General features: G+C 41.9%; 1 protein-coding gene across 4 annotated transcripts in view; it reads left to right on the top strand.

Annotated features, from left to right (window-relative positions):
* wu:fj29h11 (uncharacterized) overlaps positions 1-17,902 on the top strand; it is a 44,100-nt gene extending 26,198 nt beyond the window's left edge. For all 4 annotated transcript variants that reach the window (XM_051418181.1, XM_051418183.1, XM_051418180.1 and 1 more), the window contains 19 exons: positions 469-650; positions 846-1,029; positions 2,699-2,841; positions 4,924-5,105; positions 6,871-7,130; positions 7,257-7,494; positions 7,588-7,768; positions 8,441-8,567; positions 8,764-8,850; positions 9,854-10,039; positions 10,192-10,475; positions 11,575-11,717; positions 11,950-12,034; positions 12,966-13,080; positions 15,011-15,139; positions 15,221-15,490; positions 16,652-16,793; positions 16,938-17,091; positions 17,173-17,902. In XM_051418181.1, the coding sequence (XP_051274141.1) occupies positions 469-650; positions 846-1,029; positions 2,699-2,841; positions 4,924-5,105; positions 6,871-7,130; positions 7,257-7,494; positions 7,588-7,768; positions 8,441-8,567; positions 8,764-8,850; positions 9,854-10,039; positions 10,192-10,475; positions 11,575-11,717; positions 11,950-12,034; positions 12,966-13,080; positions 15,011-15,139; positions 15,221-15,490; positions 16,652-16,793; positions 16,938-17,091; positions 17,173-17,586 (3,506 nt within the window). In that variant the 3' untranslated portion in view covers positions 17,587-17,902. The remainder of the gene's footprint in view (positions 1-468; positions 651-845; positions 1,030-2,698; positions 2,842-4,923; positions 5,106-6,870; positions 7,131-7,256; positions 7,495-7,587; positions 7,769-8,440; positions 8,568-8,763; positions 8,851-9,853; positions 10,040-10,191; positions 10,476-11,574; positions 11,718-11,949; positions 12,035-12,965; positions 13,081-15,010; positions 15,140-15,220; positions 15,491-16,651; positions 16,794-16,937; positions 17,092-17,172) is intronic.
* Positions 17,903-20,130: the final 2,228 nt, after the last annotated feature.

Here is a 20,130-nt window from a genome sequence, read left to right as displayed (position 1 = left end):
TCTTTAGGTTAAAATTCCTAACAAATAGGAGGAATAAGAGGAAGTTAAGAAATGCAAGAAATTCAGACTTGCAACAAATTGTATATTTCACAAATGTGGGTTAAAGACAGCAGTAGTAAAAAATGTCTTTCACAAAATAGTATGTTACCTCTACTGCTTCTGTACATCTGTTGCAAAATAACCTCTTAAGGGGATGTAAATTATGAAATATAACACCATGATAACTCAAATACTAAATACTAAAACTAAAATTTAAAATAAATTACCTCCTGGACTTAAGATCAGATGATATCACCTACAATCCAATACTATATAACAGCACCATACCAAATATGGCCAAGATCAGAAAGCTCAATATGTGTTGTCACTGTGTCAGGAAAGTTTTGATTCATTTCCATGAGAACATTTAATGATGTGGTTTGTGCTGTTGTTAATCCAGCTTTCCTCTCATTGGTTGTCTTTTCACAGGACCTCTGTCTGCATTGTACAGGGATGTAAATGTAGTTCACCCCTCACTGCTGAGCTGTGTGGAACCTCTGGAGAGTCAGCAGGTTCGCGAGCTGCTGAGAAGACTCGGAGTTCATGAAATGGAGCCTCAAGAGCTGCTGGAGCAGCACATCTACCCTTCGATACAGAACAACAAATGGAAGGTGCCATACTGTATATGCTGGGTCACAAAAATGCCACAAAAATGATTTAATGCTTATTTTACACAGCAGGTTTTATGCTTAAAAAAGTATTGCCCATTGTATTTGGCCTAAACATCTCCATTGCTTTCTTACTTTCTCTTCTTGCCCTCTTTTTCCTTCTGCAACCCCATCGATCTGCACTGTTTTCCCCACCAGTCAAAGCCCGAGGCAGTGGTGGTGAGTTACTTGGTATTCATCAAGCTGCATTCCTCGTCCAGCCAGGAGTACTCAGACATCGCAGTACCCATCCTCACCAGCAAGGGTCTGGTGTGCCCAACCAATGAAAGGGTACACTTCTCTGAAGAGTACGGCAACATCAACCTGCCAAAGAAACTGCCTGGTATGGAGAAACACACAGACACACACACACACACTATGGGTATGTGTATGTATGTGTGTGTGTGTATTTTTATTTGTGAGGAAAGTAGTTTGGGATTATGTGAGGGTTTGCTTCCATTGTTAGGGTTAAAGAAAGCATGAAATGCCTGGGAGTATTGAACAGAGTAGTATGGCTGTGTGTGTGTGTGGTGTGCGTGCGTGCGTGCGTGCGTGCGTGCGTGCGTGCGTGCGTGCGTGCGTGCGTGCGTGCGTGCGTGTGTTATGTAAGTGGTAGTGGAGTGGACAACATGTCATGGAAAACGTGTCAGAACACATGGCCTGCACTTTAAAAAATAGAGAGGACCTGAATTCACAAACTACTGTCCTCTATGTTTCTGCTCTATTTAAACACATCGGTTGGAGAATTTTCAAACTAATATTTTTACGTTATTGAAGATGCCTTCGCAGATTTTCTGTTAATGAAATCCACTTTTACTACTGTATATGTTTTACACTACATTATATTGTAATACACACTTTATGCCCCACAGTTGCTGTCTCCATATTATTTGCAGTGTTTAAAGTAGCTCTGGTATGCAGACATGGTCTACTTTCATTTTCTATGTTGCATAAACTAACAGCAGACATTTTAGGTGTTTGTTGGTGAGGTTGTACAGCGTACTATAGCTGATCGAGGGTAGCATAGCTGTTGCATAGCTGTTACTAGTCTGTTTAGGGCTGCCAGCTATTATTTTCATTATCCATTAATCTGCACATTATTTTCTCAGTTAAGGTCGGTAAATAGAGAAAGATTTTCTTCTGTCTCCAAGGTCCAACAATCCAAATCCAAAGATATTTAGTTTATTATCATAAAAGACTGACGAAAATATTCATATTTGATAAGCTATAAAACTGAAACATTTTGCAATTTTTGCTTAAGACAGCACTTTGGTCAACTTTGGTTGTTTTTAAAGTGCTTAACAAATAAAGTTGGATTGGATAAGATATTAAGATCAATTATCAAAATAGTCGCAGAACAATTTTCTGTCTGCCAACTAATGGTTTTGACCTGAAGTCAGTTAGTGTAAAATATGCTTTGAACCGCTCTAATACCAATCTTTTTGATCCATTAGAGATCCCTTACATAAACAAATGAGGCCATGGCAAAAAAAACTAGTGCCAGTCCATCACATTTCTCTGCTATTGTTAGTGCTAGTGGTTTTCGAAGTGATGACCATATTTCCCATTAAGCTACTGTAGTTGATTCCCACCTCCAATGAGATTATACTACAGTACTTTGTTTTGCCTCATTTTGTTTGGGCTTTACTGAGGAAGTTGTTTTGCTAGTGATTTTTCTCCCCCCAGGCCTTGGCTCTTTTCACTATCCATCAGTGCCAGAAACTCTGAAAGCTTTGGTTCTGTTTGTATTGGATAAACAGTGTAGTGGTGTACCTTTTGGCTGTAAAGCAGTGCAACAGATTCCCTTTTTGACAAATAATACAAATGTTTCAGCTGATTTGAATGATTAATTGATGTCAAAGAGTAAAGAATGCCCTTTAGTCTTTTCTATCTTTGATTTCCTTATCTCCTTTACCTGTTCCCCACATTCATGTGTCCTTTACAGTATTTCTTTATTGTTCTTCCTCCTGTTGTGTTCATCCTGCTATCTGTCTGTTTTTTTACTCCACCAGGCTGTGACTGGGTTTTGCTGAGTCCCTGCTATGTGCAGACAGACGACGATGTAGCAGGATGGAGGGAGCTGTTCAGCAGGCTGGGAGTCAGAGACGGTCTCATCATCCGCAAAGAGAGACAAACACTCACTGCTAAAGACCTGGTGAGGCAGACGCCCCTGAGCCGTTACCTCAGCTCTGCAGAAAAACAATTGATTATAAAACCACACCAAGGTCATGACAGCCCCACCTGTGAGCTTAGATGATAAAGGGCTGTGGATGTGTTGTGTAAGGACACAATATTTACTGGTTGCATGGACACCAGAGGCAGAGCAGAATCAAACTGCATTACAAACTAACTGTGACTCATCGTGATGACTAAGGTAGATTAAAGGATGAAGATATTAACCATTATGAGTCACGCTAGGACTAGAGAGATCAATCGCTGCTTTGAGGTTAAGCAGAGAAAGCAGGTGACCGATGGGACAGGGGCGAGGTCGTGCAGGTCAGACATTCCTGATGCCTGTTTTAGCCTGGGCTACAGCAAGCGGGGATAGTATGTGGATTTGTCATGATACCATCAGTCATTGTGTGACCTATGCTGCCTTCATGTAATATGGGACAAGATGGTACTTATATTAGTACATTACATGAATATTAGAGTGAAGAAGCTGATCGGGAGAGAGAAAACACATCAAGATATATTGTTTATGCATATCACACGAAACATGCTTATAAAAGACAATAAAAACACTGAAAAACAAAAAATGTATATATTATATTATTTGTTAAAACATTTTTGGTTAAAATATAAAACCTATATCTAGGGACATCTTACGTATGCTAGCTAACTAGCTAGCTAATATCCATCAATTATTAGCTATCATTTTGCTACAGACCAAAACTCTAGCTAACTATGTAATTTACATAAATGTTTTTCTAGATAGTTAGTGATTTGCTAACATTAGCTAATTAAACCTACAAGGAATTTTTAACTGGTTATGAAACAGTCTCAATTTAATACTGATGCCTCTGTATGACCAATATAAGCACAACCATCAGTGAGTAGATTGGTTATCTCTATATAGTTATTCTTGATGCCTGCCACTGGGTTGGATTCCCCTTGAAATCAATCAAACGAGGCACTGGAAACACAACGGGTTTTGTCCCCAGGGGCCGCCAGAATCAACACAAAATTAAAGTTCTTTGTTGCTGTTTTAAGATGCGACTCTCTCTCTCTCTCTCTCTCTCTCTCTCTCTCTCTTATCTCTCTCTATCTATATATATATATATATATATGTGTGTGTGTGTGTGTGTGTGTGTGTGTGTGTATATAATATATATCACTTTTAGCTTTTAACCATAATGTGGTTGTCTTTTCAATATAGACGAGCTTAGCACATAGTATATATAAGTACAGGGCATTAGAAATTTGACTGTGCGTTGAGCAAGCTTCGGTCAGAACCTCAAAGGGGCAGAACTTAATGCTATGACAAGTATATTATTCAACACAACAGCAGACTCATCTCTTAACAGCATACATGAGTCTGTAGAGAGATAGAAATTGTGTCCTGCTCATAGTTAGTTAGAAGATCCTAGCACTTAAGTGAGTTCTCTTCTGCTAGGCTGCTGACAGTACTGTCAGCTAAAGAGCCACTACACTGGACAACAGTAGAGGAGATTGTACCAGCGTCTGGTTCAGAAGTATTTCACTTGACTAGCATTCATCCCCAGAGCTGAGAGAGTCAGAGCAGCCAACATCAACGACATGCACTGCCCTCCGTTTTTATTTACCCATCTCTGTTTGCATCACAGTTTTATGGCGTGTTAAGTTTATAGCCTCGCCATGCTGTTACTCCTGGAGCTCTGTGTACAGTGACTCAGCGAAAAAAGTGCAGTGAATTGACTGATAAAATGCAAGTCGACTTGTGGTCTTCTGGACTGATTTCACTCGAATCGCTAACTTTAAGGGGGCAGCGTTAGTGTAATGTGATCAAATCACTGAAGCAGCAGTGTTCTGGCCAATCTGGAGGCTTTTGGTAAATGACTTGCATATGCCTTGTGAAAATTCTGCAAGAAATGCATGAAAACTGCAATTGTGGGATCTATTAGTTGTCACTATTAATTGTCAAGTTGTTTTCACACAGTTTTCCCCATAGGATGTGGCTGTAGATCAAGAGATTAGTGATACACCGCTTCAGTAACATTATGTAATGTTGTTGTTTTCTCCCATCCTCTTCCTCCAGGCCTCCAGTCCCTGGTCAGTGGAAAGTACAACGTGGTACCTAAAACCAGGGGAAGGCTGTATGCTCGATGACTACCCCTGTGAGGAGTTTCATGCCCTGGCCACAGCACAGCTGCCTGGCTCCCTCCTCCTGCAGCAGAGGATGGCCTTGCTGGAGTTGCTGGCGACCAACTGGGATACCGGGTAACACACACATTTAGATATTTCACCTCCTATGTCATATTCTGTCCAGTGAAGATTGTGTCATTGGAGAAGCAGGTGCATTCACTGGGTGTGTGTTGAGGAAACCTAATGGCCAGAGATAATGGTTAGGTTAATGGCTTTAGGGTTATTCAGGGTCAGGTAGTAAATCCCATTGTTTCTACTGTGGCCATTAAGTATTTACTGGGGTGAAGTGGGGGTTGTTGTTTGACAGTTATTTTCTGTCTGAGAGAAAAGTGGTGACACATCAGCCTTTTGTGTGGGTTTGAGGTCGCCGGAGAGATCAGTCTGGGGATTAATTCATCTGGATTTAGTTGCTTTCAGGTCTGCCCCATCTCGTTAGTTACTGTTATAGACGTGAGAGTAGACAGCAGCAGTTCAGTTAAAGAGGTCACCCAAACTCACACTGGTGAGCTGGTGAACAGGCACACTGTCGGTAAAAGAGCAGCATGGGAGTTAAAGGTTGACCTTTTCTACAAGCTACTCTTTTATATCACGGTCGGATGAATAATTAACGCATCAGACTGTCATTGTTTGCATCATTTATACTTTACATAAGTTCCAACCATTTCCCAATGCCATCGAGTTTTATTTTGCAGCTATTCACATCATGCTTTCCACAGTGTTCACCTTTGCTTTTTATATGTCTTTACAGTCTGAATTGTGGACAGCATAGTTTATGAAAAAAATCGAACTGCAGAGCACGGTGGTGCCCTACCAACACCACACTGGCCGATAATTCAAATCACACGACAGTTTCAGCTGCTTTACCATGCAAAGATAACATAAGAGACAAATCTAAAAAACAGAAAAAGTATCCATCATTGTCATGTGATAGATTCTCAAGCAAGATTTTCATACTATACAATAAGCAATGGAAAAAATTGGAATGGAATATAATATTCATAGGTATGTTTTCATGAGTGTATCATCACCTGAATATAGAAACCGTTGTGTTTTTGTTACCTTAGATTGAGGCATTTTTATCTACAGATGCTGCAGGTCTCCTTCCATGGAGTCTTTCATGTTGAATCGGCATGTTTCTACAGCAGCCCAGGATGGACAAACCAAATACTGGCTGTAGATGGGGCCTTTTGCTAGTTTTGCGGCCATTGGTCAGCAAATATAGACACAACTGGCTTTCAGTTAGTTGCAATCTGCAACTTTACCATTAGATGCCACTAAATCCTACACACTGGTCCTTCAAATTTCAGACACAAAACATTGAAATTATCCGCATACAACAACACTCTTAGCAACTATTCTGAAATTTGAATGGCCTTGCTTTGTAACAAAAAAGTAATTTTAAACCTACTCTTTCTTACAGGGACATTACATTATCCATAGCTCTGTAGTCACGTGGAGCATAACTGTCTTCTATTACAATGGTCAATTTGACACAAGTAGATTTTTCTTTGGAGCGTAGATAAGAATTTCTCAGTGCATTTAACTGTGGCCATTAAGCACGTGCAGCACTGCTGAGTGCTGTATCTTCTGCAGAGGAATATAGGTCACACAGTTGTGCCACTTTGTTGAGCTGTCACAAGTGGAATCATGATCAATGAAATACAGCTGCAGACGCCGTCAACCATGCATTGTTATCATAGAATCTCTGAAGTTATATGATCATATATTGAATGTATCTCGATAAAGAAACACTGTCATTTTTTGCCAGCATCTATTCTGTTACTACTGTAGTGAGGGGGTTTTTAAGTTTGAATTAATCTGTTCTTTCTTATTCTTCCAGGCACCGCTACTCTCAGTACCTCACAGCTCAGGTGATTGACAGGGATGGACGACAAATCAAAAGCACCAAGTCCTCCTTCTCCCACTTCTTGCGCTCTCTTGAATGGGTGCCAGCGTATCGCCCACTGGAAGGAGAGCAGCAAGAGAGAAAGTACCTCTGTCCAAATTCTGTCTACCTGACCTCACCTGAGATCACCAACCTGCTGGGCACTCATGTGTGTTATGTGGACATAGACCCCAGCGAGTTTAGCCGAGCTCTAGGTAAAAATGTGTCTACTGTGGTGTAGATCACTGTTGTTATTTGTTTTTCCTGTAATTGCTGCAGTTTATTTTGAGCCAGTTACATAACAGACAGTCTGTCTGTCGCTGTTTTTTCCCTTCTTTTAGGAATGAGACAAAGCATCTCAGTGGATGCTCTGATTAACTACCTGAAGCAATGGTGTGTCAAACCACAAGCAGATAACCAGGAGCAAGGACTACCTGAAGATGAGTTGGAGGGGGCAAATTTCACCTCCACAGTCCAGCACATCCACAACGTCTACAACTATCTGCATATGAACTGTCCCAAGAGCAGCCTGAAGGAGCTGTTCCAGCATAACCCCGCTGTATTCATAGAGCACAGCAGGTACGTCACCAGCCATATTAGCGTACTTTTTCAGGTAAATGTTTGAATTTAGTCGCCTAAAGCCACAAATCAAACTGTGCCCCACCCCCTTAGGCAACATGATGGCTGGTGTTCGGGGCGTTTCTACCACCTGAAGGAGGTGTGTTGGAGTGACACGACAATGATGTTCCATCGCTACAAACAGCTGACTCACAAACCGGACAGCCCTGTCCAGGAGCCCAAAGTCCTGGCTCCCTTCTACAGGGACCTGGACGGGATGCAGTCCTTCTTCAGAGTACGCTGCTCCTTTACTGTTGTCCTGTCTCAGTGTGCATTTAATTTCCCTACATGTATAAAATGTTTCTTGACTCATGGTTTCTTACCCTCATTAAGCTAGTTACTGTTGCTATGCTGTTACTATAATGTTAATATTATTTTAAAACTATGGCTCCTTGTTTTCAGACAGAGATAGACAAAGGGAGGCAACTCTCGCTTTTCTTGCAAATGTTATCTGTTGCTGCTAAGCTTATACTCAGATTTCCAAATTTTTCACTTTTACAGTTACAAAAGAAAAGGCTTTTGGAATGTGGACTAACTGATGGGTGTGGCAGATATAACCGTATCCGGGGTAGCTGAACTTTAAACTTCCCCAAACACACCCCACAAACTAAAGTGTAGTTAGTTACTGATGTGCTCCTTAGACTTGGAAGTAAAGCTACTGTAGGTAGTAAGCTAGTTAGTGCGACATGCTAAGCTTAGAACAGATAAACACATTGTTTAACCCGTCCTTCACACTTTCAGAGTGTTTACGGTCACTCCGGATGATAATGCAGGTTTTGGGAGTTGAAGTGGATTTTACTATGAAGGCACTTTGCTGGGTCTGCTGTATTAATAATTGTTTGATCAAACTCCACCATTACTAATGTACACTATGCCTGTGTCTGTGATTACATATCTTACGTTATAGCTGCTGAACGTGGATCCCAGTCCCAATATGAATCAGTATGTCGGTTTGCTGGAACTGATCTGTTCATCGTCTCCCATACCAACTGCTGAAGTGCTACAAGATGTCTCAGTGCTCTATGCCAGACTTGGTAAGGACATTTACATTGTTCGCATTCAGTCAGTCACACATTTCCTTACTCTTGTCTCCCTATGTCACATCTGTCTACAGCTCATTATCTGCTCAACAACTGTTGTTTCCCTCTTGTCTAGCTCGACTTGTTACATCCTCCCTCTGTTCCCTGACTTTAGCTATAATATAACGTAATATCTCTCAACCTTCAACAGCTCAAAAGTGTACAATACCGGCATCTGGTGAACAGGACAATCTCACTCAGCCCAATCTTAATCCTGGTTACTGCTCCACTTTAAAGGGTGAGTATTGCATACACATTCATTACCTCTTTAATCTGTGTGTCTGTCTGAGTCCCCATTGGCCGACTGTTTACTGCAAAGTATTTGCTGCAAACCACCACCTGTCAGTCCACACATGTTTTTAAAAGCAGCTGGGAGGAGTTAGTTGCTGCAGTCTGGAATGACTTTACACTGGAGACTGTGTTTAGAGTGTGTGACAGCAGCAGAGTGAACTACAGTACTAATGTAATCAGGGACTCATCTGAAGTGTTTGAATTCTGACAGATAGTCTGTTCCCAAGCAGCGAACAGTTGTTTTTTTGTTTTTTGTTATTTCTAACGGATGACCAGGCTCTTTCAGTTGGGGACAAAAGGAAGTGTGTGTGACTTAAACTTTCTAAAGGGATATCTGCAATGTCCACCACGATTATCACATTATGACATCTTGGTGGTCATGGGAAAAAAGGTTTTTTCTTACTTTAACATCTGGTGGCACATTGCAAACGTGCACTGCTAATAGCTAATACTATAAAAACCTTTGATGGAGAATTGGCAAAATATGGGGCTTTAACTACAAAAATCGTTACAATATCTCAAAATAAAATATTGCAATATGGTATTTTTCGATATTTTCTTGTACCCCTATAAAGCGCCTTAATGGAAGTTACCTCAAACATATCTTTGGTATTTCTGTACTGCAATTTCTTGCAGCGTCCATGATATTCCGCTGATTAATAGTTGGTTGCCTTGATGTGCAAAGAAAGGAATTAATGTACCAGCAAAGGCAGTGAAGAAGAATACTGCTAGCTAGTAAACACACATGTAAACAATGCAAGATTTCAGATATTAACAAATTAGAAATAAGGAAATACATTCGACTTGTTTATCAGTGCTAAAGGATACATGCAATGTGTTTTGTGTGTTAACTAAAAACTAGACAGAGCACCTTCAGTGATAACGGAGCTGTAGATTGCACAGTGGAGGCTTCCAACTGACCCTGGCTGTCCTTTTTGCCTTTTGCTCAGGTATGGTGTCTGATAAGAGGGTCTTCCCCACCAAGGATAACATCTGGGTGAGTCTGGCACGCAAACCCATGATTGCTGACAACAAAGAGCTGGAAAAGATCTTTAAAGATTGCAAGCAGATCTGTCTGCTCAACCTTCCGCCAGCAGAGAAGAAGACTGGTGCCCAGAGCAAGACTGGGAACTCTGGTACGCTGCTGCTGCAGTTTTTTCTACATACGGTTGTCATTGTTAGATTTGTGATTACTTTTGACAATACCCATTAGGAATTATAATAATTATAATTAAAACTGCATAAATTTAACCTATGTTAATACGGAGGTCCTGACTGTTGTTGACAGGTCACACAGTGTCAGGAGAACGAGCTAACGGCGTACCTACCTTCAACGAGAAGGACCGATCTTTGTTTATGGAGATCTGCGGGATCCGTCAGCTGTCAAAGTGTGTCAAGACTGAGCCTCAGACTGAGAGCCTGAGACCCTGTCCACCCATGCAGGCCATGGTGCGCTCCCTTATACCCTACATCCAGAAGTTCCTCCACCACCACGACGAGCTGCGTGAAGTCTATTCAGAGCTGGTTGACAACAACATTGCAGAGAAAATCAAGAGACTTTCCTTCGGACAGGTCAGAAGATCACACCTAGTTGGTTTAGAACATTTAAAAACTGGAGTTAGTTCTTTATTTGGTGGTTTTAATGGAGACACCAATTGAACAGAGGCCTTGTTGAGGAAGAATCTTTAAGCCCTTTTCAACTGCAGGAACTTTCTCCTCACTACCTACCTCTCTGTCCCCGTAGCTCTGTCGAACCAGATTTCCTAATTTGCACTCAGCCTGTCATTCAATTTTCACTTTGTGTGTAATTAGCACCTGATTTACTAAGGAAGGAGCTCATTAGTGTGTGCAGTCAGTGCAGGGATTGCATTCTGCACAGGAAGAAGAGCTCAGTAGGTGCAGTTCAGCAGTGGATGTGTCTGAGATCACCAAACTCAGGAAAGAAATAATAATGTGACAGTTCTGATTTCCACTCAGCGTTCTTATCAGTACTGTAACTGTCTCTCCCTAAGCAGTCAGGACTGGTTTGACTCTGGCTCGAACAAAGTCTTAGACACACTCTTAAAAAATACTTTTCATTACTATATAACACTCCAGTGTTTCCTCTAGGATTTTTTTTAGCAGCAGCGGCAGCAGGCCCGTCCGAACATATATACATATGAAAACAGCAGTAATTGTTATAAAGCTGTGATTGCCAATCAGCAGTACGTGTACCCCAGCCCTTACTTCTTTTTTTAGAAAAAAGTCAGAAGTAACACCTGAAAAGCTGGTGTTGTGTAAAGTGTGTGAAAACTAGCTAGTTAGTAAGATTTCTATAAAGTTAGCAGAAAGTAATGGGTGAACGGTTGAAATAGCTAAAAGTAACAGGTAAATTGTTGAAATAGGTAGCTAAATGTTAAAATTATTCAGTAACGTATCTAAAAATGGATAATTGGTAAACATAGCTAACGGCAACATAAACCATTGAAATAATTGAAATGGATAAATAATTTGAAAAGTTAGCTAAAGACACTGATGAGCACATTTGGAACACGATTGGTGGTGTTGATGAAGGGGTACAGGACTATGGGGTTGGGAACTGTATTCTTGGCTCTGAAGAGCAAAGCACAAACATAATGTGATGCGGAACCTGCTGTATGTCCACTTTAAGTTGTTGTCTGATTGTTTCCAGGTGGGTAAGTTGTACATTCGCTACCAGCTGGATATTGCTGACGGCGAGAAGGTGGAGATGCGGGATGTTATTTGTCTGCTGAAGGACAAGAAGGAGCTTTACATCCAGAAAGATCACCTCACAGCCAAGCTGGACATCTGCAGGTGTGTAAATGTTCAGTTCTCATGAATAGCTGTGTTCTTCATTTTGAAGTATTGGTTGGGCAAGGTTGCACACACAAGCAATGCCTTGTAATCCTGTGTGTGTGTGTGTGTGTGTGTGTGTGTGTGTGTGTGTGTGTGTGTGTGTGTGTGTGTGTGTGTGTGTGTGTGTGTGTGTGTGTGTGTGTGTGTGTGTGTGTGTGTGTGTGTGTGTGTGTGTGTGTTTCTGCTTCAGGGAGCTGGTGAAACTGTTCTGCACTGAGAGCAGCCACAGGAAAGAGCTGATTCATTTCCTGAGTGGCCTGATAACCTCCCTCAATGTAAGTGATAAATGATCCCGTCAAACATTGATCACTAATCGCTCTTTGCTTGCTCGCGGTCGCCCTGTCATTCTCCATCTCTTCTATTACACTTACACACGTTACCACCACCACCGCAGAGCTGAGCGTAGCTAGAACTAATAGCTCATTTCCCCCGGAGGGAGTCACGTTTACATTACACTGCAACTCGCTCTCATCTCTGTGGAGCAGTGCAGCAGCAGAGGCTCTGTGAAGTCGGAGAGTTAAAAGGTTAACGAGGCTCACGCCAGGCCTCAACTTTGATCCCTCTCCCTCTTGTGTCGGTTTTTCTTTGTACAGCAGCTTTTTTGAGACACGCAGCAGAACTCGGCTGCATTATATAATCGATATTGAAATCTGGAGAAGACACAGCCGACTGTTTGATTGAACGTCTATGCCTGGATTTGTAAATAAAATGGAATTTTTGACTGTTTGATTAAAGATTTTAATGATGCGTTTCTGAAGCGTAACACCCCATTTTAATACACTGGAGTCAGAGAGATGCAGATATGAGAGGATTAGGCGGAAAATGCGTACAGATCTGCCTCTCGACTTATCATATCCGCTTATTACTTTAACTTTTATATTATTCTCTGGAATTGATCAAACAGTCGTAGATTTTAATTAGGTCGTCGACATTTTAACGAGATGTAAGGTCTCGGAAGCAACAAGGTTTGGAATAACTGCAGAAATCTACTCAGCTCTGGTCTTCAGACATTGAGGAGTTCTCTTTGAATGATTTTGAATCCCTTAGTTTCTGTATGAAGTACTTCAATTCACTCAAGCCATGTTTTATAGGCTGAATAATGAAATTCTTGGAGAGCATTAAATAAATCTTGAATCTAAACCAGATGTACTATCCTTCATCAAGATTATTTGTCACCACACTCATTAACTCTGTTTGTGTCTGAAGGACCAAGCATCCCTGAAGAGATACTTGCTCAAGGAGGACATCAGAGATTTGCCCAGTGAGGAGGAGGTGTGGGAGGTCCCAGAGCCCCCAAAACCAGAGATCAACCTGGACAGAGGTACGGAAGGCGCACTGTTCCCACAAGCTCCATCACTGCACTTAAAGCAAGACGATGTAACTTTTGACATAAGAAACAGGATAATCTTCCCATTACGAATGGGGAAAAAGCTGAATTCTCAAACATTAAAACCCACCCGCACTATTCAGTACACTCTGGGGGTTTTGCTGCTACAGCCTCACTTGTTCCGATATGACCAGTAGCTTATGGTTCTTTTTCTACTGGTACACTGTATTTTAGTATGTCACAAATGGATGCCGCAGTTTTAAGATAAATATTCCACTTACTCTTAGTCAGGTTGTCTATTGATGAAGTCTTTAAAGGAACTGACTCTGGAAAATGAAGGAAAATTCAAAGTGTTTAAAATGTACCGATTATCCTGTAACTGCCACAGTGGCCACAGTTCCTCAATGGTTATATAGCCTTACTTGAAGCTCTCACATAAAACCAGTAAAAGGATAAGTCAGGTGTTATTCTTTTTTTTTTTCATGTTAGTCTGTTTGTCAGTACTTTCCCTACCCTGTCCATTTGCTCCTCCTGAAGTCATTTCCTAAAACGGCTGGCCACTGTAGCTTTTAGCAAACGTTGCTCAAACTGGAGGAAATAGTGCATTTGTTTGGAACTATTTTCAGCTGCGGATTAACACGTCTTTGGTGTGCAAGAAAACATTTCCAGCAGCAGGACGGTGTATGTGGGATTGAGTCAAAATAAACTAGAGTGTGTGTGTTCATGGTAATAAAGGAACATGTCACCCAGTGCGACAGTGTGGCTCACAAACAGCAACCTCTGTGAGAAATGAAACCAAAGAGGAAGTGCCAGAAACTGCAGTTCCTTAAACAGCCACTTGAGGCTGGCTCCAGAAGTGAGTCAATCTCCATAAGGCCTATTGCCAACTTTACAGCAGAAATCAACACGTTTACAGCCTGGTACAAAAAACAGTTTTGGTCTTTATAGCAAATTTCCCCATTCATGACCACTCTAGGGGGGTGAATGTTTATATAACTCACCTGTTTAAATTAAATTAAGACTTCAAGTTATGCATAATTAAGGGAATGGGCGCTTTTAGTGACAGGTGGTTGCCGTGATGTTCCACGTCTTTGCCCATATTTGGATTAGCTGGGAGCCTGTGGAGTCAGATCTGCCAAGATGGCGAAGGCCGTGGTGGCTCACTGATGTGTTTTTAATAGCTCTTGGTAAGGAGTCACAGAGTATGGAGAGATGAACTAAGGAGTTGTTGGTTTTGTTCTTTTACAGTGTTCTCATTAACATGTCCACATTAGTGGTAATGTGTACACAGTGTTGGGAAAATACATAAGTGCAGCCCTTTGTTAATGTGTGAGAGAATGACAGTTGCAGAACATCAGCATGTAAGTCGGTGCTCTGACTGGAGCATGAGCTGAATCCCAACAACACTGTGAGTCTGTGTGAAAGTGACATCTTACATCTGCACTTTCTCCAATTCTCTCTGTGACACTTGCCCCGATTTCCATTATCATTTCATAATATTCAAAGTGTTTTTCTTCTCAGACACTCTGCACACACGCGCTCCCTTTACACACACACACACACACACACACACACACACACACACACACACACACACACAGATAACTGGTGTGTTTCTTCCATATGCTAATTTAGGTTTGTTCACTGTTGTGTGTGGCAACATAAAAGAGCAGCTGTTGCCAAGGCTCAAAGAGCGAGAGGAGCAGATCCCTCACTGCAGCAAAGACAACACACACACTTGCGCTCGCTCTCACACACACACACACACACACTTACATATGCAAGGATTAATATGATCAAAAGACTTTTTCATCACAGATCTGTTTTTATGGCATAACATCACTGAAATAGGCTTATATATGATTGGTGTTTTACAGCTTCTGTCCAATCTTGGTTTTAACTTACTGAAAATGTTGTTCTTCAGCACTATCAAGGAGTTACTCCTCCATCAGCTCCCCAGAGGAGCCAACTCACCCTGCTCAAGAGGATGGGGAACAGACGCTGGTTTGCTGGCCTCCTCGAGCATCCATACTGAATACAGCCAGTCGCACAGGTACATTAAAAAAGGAGATGCTTGTTTGAGCGTGGTCATTTCTTCAAAACTACATTTCACACAATTTCTATGTCCCAACAGCTCATGCAGACAGCGGTGTGGTAGATAACATCATGAAGATGTGGCCACCTCCCGCCCCGCCTAAAGACAAAGACCCAGAGAAGGACATGGCTTCCAGAGGAGGCAGCCACGTCATCCCCCAGAGTCCCAGCAGCAGCAGCAGCTACGAGGGCAACCAGCCACTCAGGAGCAGCAGCAGACCTACAGACCAGCCCGGCCTTCAGAGAGTCCCCACCCATCCAGGCCAACCTAACCCTGCTGCTGTGACCTCCAACACACCACGACCTCTAGGTTACACATTCAAGAATCTTCTGTCTCCTATTGCCATTGTTCATACTGGTTTACAGTTACTTTGAAAATAATCTGATTGTTGCAATCAGAATATTGAATTTAAAGCTGCACTAATCAATATTTTGGGTTTTATGATGGATCAAATTACTGTGTGTAATTTGAAAGGGGTCACGTGTAGTGACAAACCCATAGACAGCTATCACCCGACTCTGCAGTTCTCCTCAGCCCTAAACAGCTTTTTAGCCTCTTTTAGCTCATTGTTTTTGTTTTCTGGTCCACAGCCACAGCAGGCAGGTGTTTTCATTGAAAAAGCTTTGATAGAGTACGCTACCTGCCCATCGCCACAGGGCAGATTGACAGCAAGTTAGCAACTAGCTGGTGACGACAGTGGAGCATTTAGCAGCTAAACAGCGAGCAGAGCTATTTTTTCTCAGAAGCAGAACTAAAAGGAGAGTAGATATTGGACTTACGTTCTTCTGGTCTCTAGAAACAATGAATTAGTGCAGCTTTAACTCACATGTAAAGTTGTTTTAGCCCTATAAATGTTACATATTAGAGAGTTTGTCACCCAGCAGATAAAACAGTTACTGGTGCTGTAAGTAAAATTGGAATTTTAGCTACATTCCTGTCCGTTCATGCAGTTAGCTGTCCTCTCCCTCCTCCCTGCATCACCACACAGAAATTCTGCTTCTTGCCCTTGAGGACTGCCTTTTGTGGAGTTCTCTCTCCTGATTGGATGAAGTGGGAACAGGATAACAGAAAATGTATTCTCTGTTTACAGCAGAAAGAAATCATCCCTCACTGCAGCTTTAAGAGAAGCTCTATGAGAGGAGATACATGACCTCTAACCACCAGTCCCACACTATGTTGAACATCCAGGAGCTATGAAATAGTTTTTCTGTTTTTCACATGGCAGCATTTTAAAACTAGCTTATGTTTATGGTGAAAATAAAATGTAAATCCGTTCTACCAAAGCAAGGTCTCTATAATAAAACTAATCTAGTATCGATTTCATAATTAGTTTTTTTTTTCTCATTTTAAAGCCATTATGTTTTTGACTTTAAAAAATGGCACAAACAAAAATTGTGGAAGTTGCCATAATCACATATACAGAACATCCTGTGTTGAATTCTTCCATTTGGTTTTGTCTGTCACTGACAGAGCGCGGCCAACAGAGTGAGACCGCTGAGTCTGACAGAGCTGAGGATGGAGAGAAAAGCCTCACAGCTCCCGGACCAACGCAGAGTCCTCCATCTGCACTGCCTGCTGAGACAGCCAGCGAGCAACCGCCTCCAAACAGCCTGTAGGCTTCTTCTCCTCATCCCCAAAAATCCGAAAAATGGATGCAGAAAACTAATGTTGATTTACTGTTTCTCAATATATAAAAACCCAATTCCCCCGACCATCTCCCCTCACTAAACTGGTCTTTTCTATGTCTCTCTGTCAGCGTCGTCCCTGAGGCCGTGGTGCTCTCCGGTGTGTTTCAGGGGACTGCGGCCACTGCAGACACTCAGCGTCCTCCTCTGAACCTGGACTTCCCTCACTGGAACACACAGGCCACACTGGAGGACATGGAGCTCACCTGCCAGAGACCCACCACCGTCAGTACATCCTCTACATTTCATGGTTCCTCTGTGGTCGAGCAGTTGCAATAAACTCTAAACTGTGCTGTCCTTGCGTAGGTGGTGTTGTCCGATGATTTTATGGACGTGGCGGCGATCGGCGAGTGGGGGGAGCAGTTGGTCAACTCCTTCCTGTGTCACTGGAGAGACGGCGGCGACCCCGGACGACCCACGCAGGTCCTGTGGTGCAATCAGAGCGGGGAGAGCGGCCAGCCCTACGACTTCAGGCTGACGTTCGGCACCGCGGGAGGGCCGGGGGTGGTGTACGTGGAGGTGAAGTCAACGATAAAGAAGGAGAAGTCATTCATCCACCTCTCTGCCAACGAGCTGGACTTTGCACTGAAAGAGAAGGAGCGCTATCACGTATACAGAGTGTACAGCGCAGGAGACGCCCAGAACGTTCGCCTGTGTCGCATTCAGAACCTGGCGCAGCATCTCCATACCAAGGACCTGGCACTTTATCTGTTCGTATGAGTCCTTTGTAAGTTTGTGGAGATATTTGCACTATATTAATCAGAACACTCAAATGCCTTTTTAAGTTCATCCTTACTGCACTGATTTTAGTTCTTTTAATGATGATATTTAGTGTATGTGGTCTTTTCCTAATGTATGTTCATTAAGCACATTTTCCTTTGTCCAGAATGCTTTTTCTGCCAACTGCACAGTTCTGTGTTTTCTAGTACGATTTTAAAGTAACCAGTGGATATTCTAAATGTTTTTAACCTTTTTTTATTTCCCCTACCTCACCTTTACTCTAGCATTCCTTTGAAATAAAAACCTTATTCTGTCAGCTGAATGACTGAGTGAGTTTGACTGGTCGTACTGTATGTGAACAGACACACGCAGCCTGTTTTTATTTCTTAAATAAGCTCACAGGCGGCTCTAGTACACAATTAGCAATGAGGGATTCTGTCACCTTAACCTCAGCGACCACCAGATGAAGTGATTATAGCTGAGCTTTAAGTTAAATCAAGTGGAAGCGGAGCTGACTGGACAGGTCCCTCACAGGCTCCCATCATTCCTGGTAATTACACTGTCACAGTGAGCAGGCAGTACTTTGATAGTGCAGGCACACAGAACATCTATATGATGCTCACTTCCACTCGTCTTCAACCACTTACAAGGCTATTTGACACAGTTATTACTCCTTAAAAGAAAAGGCAGTCTATTCTGCAAAGTTCAAGCCTGAAACAAAACCACCAACTGAAATATTTCCCACATTTTTATAAGTGTTTTCAGGTTGTCCATCCATTGGACACAAATCAGTTATTTCCCTTCATTTCTTAAAATAACATTAACACTATACATCCCCAGCAATGACACCTAATTCCACTTTGAACCAACCCGACAGCATCCAATAAAAGTGCAGGAGGAAACCATGAAGAACTACTGACTGCCAGTTGGAAAAAATGATACCAAAAAGATCATTTTGTTTGGTTTGTTGTGTTTAAAATGACATTATATTTGGTGAAATGTGCATTATGATTTGTTAAGGACTCAGAACAGAAAGTTTAGGACTTGGGTCTCGAGCGCAAACACTTGAGACTTAACTGTAAAACAATCACTTCCACCTTATTCGGGGACGACCACTTGGACTCGATGATGAACTGATCAAAATCTGGTGCTCAAAGGTCAAGGTCACTGTGACATCACAAAACACTTTTTGGCCATAACTGAAGAATTGATCACCAATTCTCACAATTGGTCACACGATGAATTGATGATGCAGAGGTCAAGGGTCACTGTGACCTCAAAATGACCTTGACAGATGTTTTTTGGTCATAACTCAGGAACGGATGCGGTAATTATGACAAAATTTCACATAGATGTTTGACTGGGTGCAACCATGAAGTCAATCTATTGTTATTATCTTCCACTTCCTGCTTCAAGCATCATCAGGATCATGTGACTGCAAACAACATACTGGAGCGTGCCTATCTAATGGTGATCCTGTGAGTGAGTAGGTTTCACCAACAGCTCATAGAGAGGCTTCACAGCTAAAAATGCCAGGAGACAACAAAAGCACCACATTCTCTATAGAATCCATCCTGTACATGTGTAGCTGCTAAGCCAATACATCTATGATAATTCATCTGTACCATCACTATAATTATAACTTCCATTTAGCTAAAAAATACACTTAATCGCTTTTATATAATTATTATGAGTCTGGACAGACATGGATGCAAACTGAAACTTGACTGGTTGGTGGAGCCATACAAGCATTATTCTAGTTTTTGCTTTATAACATTTAAAAAGGACAGAGTGTGTGTGGCTGTAAGATGCAGAGAAATCAACCCTGCATCATATTGTGTGAAAAGAACCGATCTGGTGGTCCCTGAACCTCACTACCAGAGCCCCAGTCTGTGTACTTGCTGTAATCCTCCCAAAACAGGACACTTATTATTACCCATGTGATGAATGTTGAAGAGATCAGAAAACAGCCTCTGGGGACAGCACCTCCCTATTTTCATCCTGTGATGCAACCTCTTGGTAACCAGAGGGCTGTTTTCTACAAAGAATCAGTCATGGATAATGTGTCACTGAGAGACTAAATGTACTAAATGAACCGATTGAAGCATGTTTCTGATCAGAACCGAGGTTATTTAGCGTAAAGATGTACATATATATAATGCTGCAAGAGCTGAAAAAGGTCTACTATTCATTTAAAACGCAGTGCAGTAGTTCATAGGGATGGTAAAAATAAAATGTCCCAACAGAGAGAACATGTTGGAATAAGATAGAATCTGTTAACCTGCTGCAGTGCTGCTACAGAGCAGAGATACAGAGACTCATATTGAGCCGCAGTCATGAGACAGAACAGAGATGACTACCAGGTGATATTTGTTTTTTTTCCCACAAACAACACATTTATATTAGAAGTGGGACTTTTCTTGCACTGCACAGATGCCCCCTCTGTATTGCGTTTACGAGGCATTCATGTACAGCTTGTAAACCCCAACTAAAGGGTTCTTATGTCATAAATAAGTTAAGAGGTGATTTTTGGATCGAAAAAAA

This window comes from Dicentrarchus labrax, unplaced genomic scaffold (genome assembly GCF_905237075.1).
Source record: "Dicentrarchus labrax unplaced genomic scaffold, dlabrax2021, whole genome shotgun sequence".
In the NCBI taxonomy this organism is placed as follows: Eukaryota; Metazoa; Chordata; class Actinopteri; family Moronidae; genus Dicentrarchus; species Dicentrarchus labrax.
The sequence above is the reverse complement of the archived record's forward strand: the minus strand, read 5'-3'. Positions and strand labels throughout refer to the sequence as shown.